The 10671-nt window shown below is 41.3% G+C and overlaps 1 protein-coding gene across 1 annotated transcript; it reads left to right on the top strand.

The window, feature by feature from the left end:
- The first annotated feature begins 3822 nt into the window (after positions 1 to 3822).
- Positions 3823 to 8715, top strand: RSL1D1 (ribosomal L1 domain containing 1). Its single transcript, XM_021539675.4, has 9 exons — positions 3823 to 3881; positions 3982 to 4121; positions 4757 to 4895; positions 5468 to 5616; positions 5754 to 5855; positions 6447 to 6540; positions 6625 to 6753; positions 7492 to 7698; positions 7939 to 8715. Exons 1-9 carry the CDS (start codon positions 3846 to 3848, stop codon positions 8278 to 8280), a joined length of 1338 nt encoding a protein of 445 aa, XP_021395350.2. The 5' UTR covers positions 3823 to 3845; the 3' UTR covers positions 8281 to 8715.
- Positions 8716 to 10671: the final 1956 nt, after the last annotated feature.

Genomic DNA, 10671 nt, shown 5'->3' with positions numbered 1-10671 from the left:
ACCTCTATTTTAGACTACTTACGACACCAGTCTATATATTAAAAATCATGTTAATGATGAGAAATGTGTTTTTATAAGTGTTTATTACTGAATATTACCTAAGAAGAAAATATTGTTTCAATGTCCCAGGTATTTGGTTTGTATTACTCTGGCTTTTTGGTTCATACTGCAGACTGTTGAAATGATGCTGTTAAAGCAGATGACATGTACTCCAGACAAGACTGTTTTCTTCCTGAACTGGTACTTAAAGGCTCTTACTTATTCTGCTCTTTTTGTATACTCTATAGAGGATTTGGTACAAAAAAATAATACCAACAAAACTGGAGTTACTACTGAAGATTTTATACTGTGAACATGTTTCTTTCCTTGTGTTTATTTTATCACACTATAAACCTGACAAGATACTACTTTTCCTCTGAAAAAATACTAGAAAGGATTCTAGTCTTAATATAAAATAGAAATTTATGCTAACAAACCCAAAATCTGTTGTCTGTGTATATATACATTTGATAATCCATATTCTTTCATTGGCTTTCCTTCCAATGTAAATTTTTCTACATCTCCTGTCAGTTCCATACACCAAAAAAAGTCCACCTACTTCTCAAAAAGAGTAACAAGAGACAGGACAGATTAACTGCGGTGTGACAAAAAGGTACTTGAGGCAGTGTTCCTGTCATTGTTAAGTCCCTAGAAGGGATGTGAGGCAAAGCATTATAGCAAGAAAGCTTTGCAGCTTTGTCCAGTCCTTTGGAACAGCCCTCTTGGTGCCTGTGAATAACTTGCACCAAAGCCTCGTGTCTGAGTCAGGTTACAGCTGGAGGCTGACTCCAGCACTGCAAAGAAAACAGAGCTTGAACTCTGGTCTAGTGGGGAGATTCTCTTCTGAGCTCTCTTGTAAAGCATTTCTTAGTCCTGTCTTAAACTCTGCATACTCTTTGTGCTGGTTTTGTTGCAAGAACTACATTTATAGAGATCTGGGATTTTGGTATTGCCATCAAATAGTCTAGAGGAATACAAGCCAGGAAATGAAATTTGAATAACCTTAAACCTAAAAGACCTCTTAACAGCAGAAACAGTAGCACCTTTTGCTGTGTGAAAGTACAAAATTAGGCATATTAAAAAAACAAGTAATAAGATAGAATGTATTGAAATTATTTTCTATCTTAGCATTTAAATAAGCGACACAATTTTTTTTAAAGAAAAATACATACTTTCATGATCCAAAAAGTTAAATTGAGAGCTACAGCAGGACAGTGTACAGCAATAACACCGATAAAAGTAACAAACCTGATTTCCTTGCAGGAGTAACTAAATTTATGACATTGCTAAATTAAAGGTGCACTCTTTTATAGTTCATATTGATTGCATGCTGTATTAAACTGAAATATTTCTTATAAACAGATTAACTTAATTTTTTCGAGACAGCTCTATTAGCTACCTCAAGTACCTTTCAAGAGAAAATGATTAGACTAAGTCAGTTAAACCACATCTGGTAAAATTTAGTTGTGTCAGACCAAAACTTTTTCAGAAAAATGTACTTGGATGAGACTGATTTGTGAAAAATTCAAATCTGAGTCACTAATAATAGTCCCTGCAGTTTTATCCTATTAATGCTATACTGACCCAGTAAAGTCAATGTTCAAACATGCTGTTCAATCATATCTACAGGACTAGCCTGGCTCATTTTCAGAGAGATGTTCCAGTCATCTGACTTTTTCTATTTTGTTTTAACGTCACATTAATATGTTGATGTTTTATTAAAATACGGCAGCCCTAAAATATGCAAAGATAGAAGCAAGGCTAATAGACAGAATATACAGTACCACAGCAAGTATCACATGCAGAAATTTCAGCAGTACTGAAAAGGCTTTAATGAGTCTGCCCTCCTTGGCTACCCTGCATGTTCCTCACCTTCAGTAATTTCTCTAATCAGTACTTCATACGACATGGCAACAAAGGACAGCTTTTCTATTTTTTAGCCAGTTTCTTTTTTGCTTTGATTTGGTTTTGGTTTTGTTCAAAAAACACAATAGGAAAGGAAAATTTCCATTTTCCAGGATGTTTTTATTCACTATTTAAAATCAGGGTATGTCTGTATAGTTCTTTCCTGTATGGGTAAGTCTTGATGCCATCAACTATTCTTATATTGCTACAAAAACACTAACAGCAGAAAGAAAATATAAACCACTACATAAAGCAGCTTGCCAAGAAACTAGGGTATTTTAGTTTCTCTTTGCACTGGCCACACTGATGGAGCAACAAATTTTGTTGGAAGACATCTGATGAGAAGGAATAAAATCACACATAGAAAGGCAAAGAGCAGGAAAAAAAATCTAGAGAAGAGTAAATGACTAAGACTCCTAATTTCATACATATTTAAGCCCTGGCTATACATAGCTGTGTTATCCAGAGAGCAGTTTACCTGTGTGACAAATGCAGACAATCCAAAGCTGCCAGGACACACACAGCACTGTGAGAATGAGACCAAAATAATTCCAGGGTAGATTTTATCTCAGAAAAATCTACTTATCCAGCATGGAACTCAATGGAATAAGCATTCTGTAATTAAACTATTTCCAAGTAGTCAGTCAATACATTTCTAAACTGAGCAGGAGAGGCAGGACCTCTGCCTTTATTAGTCACACACGAGGAAGAAATGGTTTGACGTGATAATCAGTGGTTGCTCCAATGGTAGTGATTTGGAAATAGCCATGCTCAAGAAGGAGTGTATGAGGAAAATGAGCAGCAAAATACAGTTCCTGTAGTCCATGAGACAGACTCTGATTTATTCAGCAAACCAGTGGGCAGGATCCCATGGGAGGCAGCTCTGAAGGGCAAAGGAGCTCAGGAAATCTGGCAGCAGGTCTTTAAGGACAACCTCCTCCAATCATACAAATGAGCCTCCTGAATACTCAGCAAAACAGGTAGATCTATCAGGAGACTGGCTTGGATAAACAGGAGACTTATGACAGCATTCCAATGCAAAAGGACAGAAATACAGGAAGTAAAATTAGGGATAGTCTTCAAAGAAGGAATCTGAAGAACATGCTCAATTCTTCCCAAGCATGATGGTGTGCTGGGTGGCCAACTAGATGGGTAACCACTGTTCAGATAACAAGGCTTGTAGGGCAGAGGTAATGGCTTGTACTCCACCCGAAGGCCAGTAACAAATGGAGTACTGCTGGGATTTATCCTGGGCCATGTTCTATTTAGTATCTCTAACAGTGACCTGAAGTATGGTCACATCAAGTTTGCAGGGGGAATCAAACTTTGGACCAATCATTATCCTCATGAACAGAGGACCTAGACAGGCCGGAAAGACTCGGCAACACAAACCCATCAACACTCAAAAAAGGCAAACGCAAACCCGCATTTGGGAAGGAGCAGCCCCTTGCACAACACAGGCTGGGGAACAGCTGTGCTGGAAAGTGCCAGGAGCACAGCAGGCTAAACACGAGCCAGCCCTGGAAGCAAAGGGAGCCAGCAGCATCCGGGTTTGGACTAGGGAGCACCATCAATAAAACAAGGCGAGTCCGGCTAAACGCTTTTCACCGTGAGGACACGGTGGCTACAACACTGAGCAACCCGACTTGACCTCCGGCTGGCCCTGGTGCCGAAGCGGGGTGGACTGACGGCCCCGGAGCTCTGCCCCAGGTGCGCTTAGCCCGTGGCCCCGCTGGGGCAAAGCTGGCTGCAGGCGCAGCCCGCGCCCGCCGCACACGCGCAGCCTCCCCGCGCCGGGCGCGCGGCGCTGCGGTGCGCAGGAGCGGAAAGCGCGGGCCGCGCCCGCCCCGGAAAGCGGCGCGCGCAGGCGCGGAGCCCGCACGTGGCGGCGGCGCTGGGCCATGGCGGGCGGCAGGGAGCCGCTGGACCGGGCCCAGGTACTGGGAGCGGCGCCCGGGGGCTGCGGGAGCCGGGCAGGCGGGAGCGCGGCCGGGCCGGGCTTGACCTGCGGCTGCTGCCGCTGTGGTGCCGTTGCAGGTGAAGAAGGCGGTGGAAGCTCTCTTGGCGTTCTCCAGAAGCAAAGCCAAGGGGGACGCGCTGCTGCTCAACGAGAGCGAGAGCGTCCATCTACTGGTGACGGTGTGGAAGGTCCCGCAGGCGGCAAAGGTCATCAGAATGTAAGACACTGATATCTGGTCGCATGATTATAGGGGTTGCTCATGTCCTTTGGCTTGGAAAAGAACATTGCAGATTCTGTGCTTAAGGGGTTTGACTGCCACGGCCTTGTCCTGGGAGCTTCTGTGCCGTGAATAAGAACTGCCGGGTCAGACGCTGCTTTACCCCTACTTTTGGTATAACTGAAAGCTGGGCTGTACCATCTTTTTGCGCAGAAGATACTGCTTCTGTTCGTTGCCAGTTACAGGGTATGTGCCTTTCCATCCTTTAGCTTTAGAAAATATCTAGGTGTTAATTATTTCTAGATCTAGAAAATATCTAGAATCACCTTCTTTGTCTTGATCCACCACCAAGTCATTAGTAATACTTCTTGTTTCTTTTGAAAACCAAACGTGAATATTAATTAGAAGTCTTCTTTTAGACTGTAGCTGCACTACATTGAGAAAGTTTACATCCGTTTATCAGAACCCCTGTGGTAAGGATAGAGGATTGTGTTTTGTATCTGACTGGAGCCGTGGTGTTCCATGATTTCACTTTTACAGTTCTGTATGCTTATCAACTGTAGGTTTCACTGAGAATATTTAGTAGTTAACAAACTATAAATACAGACACTATGCATCTCATATTCTTATTGTAGACCGCTGCCCCATGGCATTCGACCAGAAACAACTGATGTTTGCCTGTTCACAAAGGATGAACCAAATTTATCAGCAGAACAAACTGAAAATTTATACAAGAAACTTTTACTCCGCAATGGGATCAGAAGTATTAGCCAGGTAAGGGAGGGCCTTGATATAATACAGTACTGTCATTTTCCTTTTATACCACCAAAAGAATGCAAGTAGTTGTTCTTTTTTGCTGTCTAATATTCTAATTCTCATTCACATACTCTAGTAAGATTTTTCTGACTACTCAAACTGTGGTGTTTCTATAACACAAAGTTTACTTGGAATAATTTTTTGAGTTTGAAACAGGATTTTTAGTAATCAGATACAATTTCTAGATAAATGTTCAATATTTAGTTTGAGTAACCAACCAGGAAAACTCACATTTGATTGTTTATGCCGCCAACAATAAAACTGTATAACAACTTGTTGTATTTAACCTTGATTTAGATGTTATTCATGTACACAAGTTCTGTTTTGTGGCGTGCAGTTACTATGCAAGAGACCCATATTTTTTGATTCTTTAAAACAGTAGGAAATGGATACTTTTTGATTGTGTTCAGCTTTCTAAAAGAATGCACTGTGACGGACTATCAGTTCTGCAGCATTAATCTGTGCAGTTCTGAGAAGCATTTCAGGTTGCATTTTCAGCAGCAGGAACTAAACTGGTGCTTGTGTTGCAGATCATTTCATACAGAACCCTCAAAAAGGAGTATAAAATGTTTGAAGCGAAGCGGCGCCTCCTGAACAGTTTTGATCTCTTTCTGTCTGATGACCGAATTAGAAGGCTTTTGCCCTCACATCTAGGAAAACACTTCTATGAAAAGAAAAAGTAGGTCTTTAAACTTCGGAAATCCATTGTTGCATTATCTTTTTTAAGATCAGATTCTTCTTAGTAATGGAGGAATTGGTTTTCTTTTGGGTTTTCTAATTATTTCCTTTTTTTACCCCTCTCCCTTTCTGTTTTAGGGCACCTTTATCTGTAAACTTGAAAGCCAAAGATCTTGCCAAGGAACTAGAAAAACATGTCCAAGGGACTACACTCCCAGTTAACAACAAAGGGTGCTGTTAGTAAGTACAAATAAATTAATACATCACTTGAAGCATGGTTCTGTCTTAACTGTAGGAATTTTAAATGAGTTATTTTTATTCCTTTAGTATGTGAATAAAAGATGTTCAGGGTCATTCCAAATGGGGGATGTTTTGAACCTTTACCTGTATAGTTAAATTAGTAGTTCTACTTCAGTTTTACTGTGAAGCTGAAGGGTTTTGTCTCTTTTTCCTTTTACCTAAGGAATTTCTAGGCACCTGTCACTGTCAAAGCGCGTGTACAATCTTAGTTTTAATCTAATTTAATAATATTTTTGTATTTCCAAAATACTCCAGTCTAATAAGATGTTTTCATGTACTGTGTATCTAAAAGGATCTGAATTGGTAGTAATGCTTTGTAATATAAGGCAGAAGTTGCATATCTAAATATGGAAAGATGAATACAGGTCAATCCCTTCTGTTGTCACAAAAGATTTTTGCAGTAGCCATCCCTTCTTTATGATTATTGCAGATAAGTGGGCCTTTTGCATTTCTGGGTATGCCTAAACTAAATAAGTGACTTGAAATAAATTTATTTGCCCATATATAATTACTGTTCATTTCTTCTTTCAGTACAACACGCATCGGTCACACTGGGATGAAAGCGGATGAGATACTTGAGAATATCATTGCAGCAGCAAAAGTGATTGGTAGCAAGTTACCAAAGGTACTGCTGATTGACTGCATTATAGACAAATAGATTAATACTTCAGCCTTATTTTTACATAATATACTGGTTTTGTTTTTGCAGAAATGGAAAAATGTAAAAATTCTTCACGTCAAAACACTTAAATCGGTTGCACTCCCAATATTTACTGCGAATATCTCCAACCTGGATGAGCTTGACAAAGAGCCATCGCTCAAGAAAAATGAAGCAAAGGTAACCAAAATTTCTTCAAACTTTGCATAAACTAAATAGGTACATTTAGTTCTAGTTCTTTGTTTTCCTTCTGTGCATTGTTATGTTGGGTTTAAATGTATTAGAAACTGATCCCAGGCTTTACGTCTACTACTGGATAGACACGCCTGCCTCAGTGCTTTAAATACTCAGTAACAATAAGAAATTATGGAAACTCACTCACAGGTTTTAAAGCAAACTGGAAATAAATAAAGTATTTCTAGACCTCAAGGGACCTGGGATTCATTCTTAGAGCTTTGCTTCTATTGTTTATCTGTATTTGCCTTCTGAAAATACACTCATTAACATATGTGGGTTCAGATTTCGCATCTGTTATTTGTTGGTTAATCAGTGGCATCTGAATAATTCTCAATCTCATATATTTGTGTATATAGGGAGAGCTCATACTTGTTAAAAAATAATTGGCTATTCCTTTGTACTGTTCTGTTTATATTCATTTGTCTGAAATTAAATTGGGACCGTGCATATTCAACTTACAGTAATGTCAACCTTAAAGTCTCTAGTTGTGAGCTATTTAAAATAAACTTCTGTGTGTAAGGCATTTTTTCATATTTTATTCAATAGACATGGACTAATCAACCATATGTAAAAGTCTTTAATGTTGCTACACCATCTAATTTTTAACGACATTAAAACAATTATTATACATTTAGAAATGGTATGAGGATTTGTCTGAGGTGTACTTCTGATTAATTCTAGAAGGCAAAACCCAAGAAAGAAAAGAAGACAACTAAAAAACTGAAGCCAAGTCAAGTTGCTGTGACAACAGAAAGTAAAGCTGCTGCTGGTACCCAGGAGCCTGTGATAAAAGAAAAGACAGAAATAGTCCAAGAACCAGGAGATTGTGATGATGAAGAAATTCCACAACTGGTGCCTATACAAACGAAGAGCTCAGCCAACATGAAGGTAGTTGTTGAATAATATTGAGAAACTTGCATTTCAGTTAAAACTAAATATTTTGAATTGTTTAAATTGTTCATTGCTCCTTAGGGAACAGGAAGTGTTAGCACACTTCAAGTAGACTATGGTGCAGTTCAGTTGAAAGTATTTGTCATTTTTAAAAGTTTTCACTGATCCTTCTTCCTTAAAAACAAGAAGTATGTTTCTTGGGTGGAATAGTAATTTTTTTGTTTGTGTTAAACACAGAAAATGGGACCAAATCCAGAAAAACGTGACAATTTCGGCAAGAAATCCAAAACACCCCTTGGTAAGAGAAAGAAAACATCTCTCGTGGATACTCCAAAATCAAACCCTGATGTTACAGAAGAGTGTGCAAACTTGCAGACGCCATCAAAAGAGAAAAAAGCCAAGCAGGTCAGTAAGCCAAAGGAAGCAATAAAAGAAAAAGACATGAAAAAGGCTCCAAAAAAACCTGAAGCAAAGTCTTTTGCAACACCCAAAGCTGGCAAGACAATACAGTCAGCCAGGAAGTCTTCAAAACCACAGAAGCGGGCACCCAAAAAGGTGCGCGTGCCGCAGTCAGCATGAGCGTTGTTTGTTGTAAGATGTTTTGTATCATCATTCTATGGTCGATTTTCAGTAAACAAATTTATTGATGAAGTAAAATACCTTCTTAGGAAATCTGATCCCAAGAGCTTTTTTTACCAAAATCTGTAATGACTTACTGGTTTCCTTCTAATTTACAAGCTGGTACAAATAAATGGTGATAGTCGAAAAAGGTGATGACTCCATCACCTTTTATCTTTTGCTGGCCCAAAGCAAAAATTCTCAAATTTTTCAAGTGTCGAAGGGAGGGGTCTATCCCACAGAAAAAAGTCTGAGAAATATTTTAATAAATGCTATCTTTTTGAAGCAAGAAGCATGTGTGCCAAGAGCAGCAATCTGCATGTGCTTTTAAAGGTGAAAAAACTGCTATAGTTTTTTAGAAAATTGTTCAATATAATAAAGACAGGTTGACAGTGATTGGTGTTACTGCAGATATCTAACTTAGCAGCCTGATACCAAGCCCCACATATTCATTTTTAGCTGTTTTTACCTAGGGTATTTGTGAGTTTAAAAGGCACCAACAATTTTGCTTTAACTGTATATATATTTTACAACATCAAGCAAATTGTTACCTTCAGTTTTGGGCTTCATTTCTGCTACCAGAACAGTTGAGAGCATTTCTGCAAGATGGTCACAGAACTGTTCTTCCACCTGAAGAAAGCCAAAGGCTCTGTGAGTTCTAGTTGTGCCAGCCAAGTGAACTTGTACTGTTAAGGCATGAAAAATACATACGTCAGGACTGAAAGGTGATATATTTGCAGTTTTACACAACTGCCTAGTTCTGTGTATGATAACTTGTTTGGCCTTTGCAGTGTGAGAATATGAGGCAGATTTGTATTGAAAAGTCCTAGTGGTAAAACCTCCAAATAGGAAAAAGGTGGTAAGAGACAAGATTAATCAACAGGAAGTAACTACTTTGTCATTGAAAAAACCCTACCACATCTCCTTTTTATGGCACCTTCATAACAAGATATTGGCTACCTAGAAAGAAAGTGGATGCTAAATAAGAATATGAAAATATTCTGCTTGATCTGTGGTGTCAGCTTTGTTTGACCCTTTTGCAACCCTGCCTTTTTGTAGCTTTTCAACTATTTTGTGAACCAAAAGCTATTACAGTAATCCAAATAAACCAACAGCACTAACTGTTACTGGCAGAGTATCAGCAGTATAATTTACTGCAAACTATTTCCACTAAAATGTGGAAGGTACCTATTCTGTTAGGCCTAGTCATAGTTCCTGTTGGCTTGATATTTCTAGTTACTGGAACAATGGATCATTAAATAAGGTGTTAGAATAAGGCCCTTGTGAGAGCAGGCACAGGAGATCCTACATCTAAATACAGTTCTTATGCTTGAGGACGTGGGAGTGTAAAAAGATACATATCAGATCATTAACACAAGGGTGAACTGAAATTTGTGTTTTGCCTTTTACATAACTTTTACTTACTGAATTTTGCATCCTGCATTGACAACTCGTTTCCTGTTTGTCAACCTGAACTTGGATTCCAACTTTTTCAGCCTCCTCAAGCACGGTTAAAGGGGTCTATATGCATTTGTAGATGCACATTGTAACTGTCTTGCAAATCTCTGCTGTCTGCGACCAGCTTGCCTCCCCTTGCAAGTGTGGAGATGAGTGAAGTGGATGTTCATCTGCGGACCACTTTTTGGAGTGCCTTCCTTCTAGGGTGCCGGAGGTGTCACTGCCTCAGCTGGAGCAGCTGAGCAGGCCCAGCTCACCTGGGAGCAGTAGTGCACTACTGGAAGAGAGGTCTCAGCTCCCAAATGCCATTGTTCGCTATGGATCAGTCTCCGAGCCCCAGGGTGGCGGGCTGGGGGCTCGGCGGGGCCGGTGAGGGCGGCGTGTGCCCGCCTTGCCTCCCCTGTGCGCTGCGGCCTGAACCTGCCCTCAGGTGTGGGGGGCGCGGTCTGAACCTGCCCTCAGGTGCGGGGGCGCGGTCTGAACCTGCCCTCAGGTGCGGGGGCACGGTCTGAACCTGCCCTCAGGTGTGGGGGCGCAGCCGAACCTGCCCTCAGGTGCGGGGGCGCGGTCTGAACCTGCCCTCAGGTGTGGGGGCGCAGCCGAACCTGCCCTCAGGTGCGGGGGCGCGGTCTGAACCTGCCCTCAGGTGTGGGGGCGCGGCCAAACCTGCCCTCAGGTGCGGGGGCGCGGTCTGAACCTGCCCTCAGGTGTGGGGGCGCGGTCCGAACCTGCCCTCAGGTGCGGGGGCGCGGTCTGAACCTGCCCTCAGGTGCGGGGGCGCGGTCTGAACCTGCCCTCAGGTGCGGGGGCGCGGTCTGAACCTGCCCTCAGGTGCGGGGGCGCGGTCTGAACCTGCCCTCAGGTGCGGGGGCGTGGCCCGGGCGGCCCTTCAGA

This window comes from Lonchura striata, chromosome 14 (assembly GCF_050655825.1).
Source record: "Lonchura striata isolate lonStrDom1 chromosome 14, ASM5065582v1, whole genome shotgun sequence".
Taxonomy (NCBI): domain Eukaryota; kingdom Metazoa; phylum Chordata; class Aves; order Passeriformes; family Estrildidae; genus Lonchura; species Lonchura striata.
The sequence above is the reverse complement of the archived record's forward strand: the minus strand, read 5'-3'. Positions and strand labels throughout refer to the sequence as shown.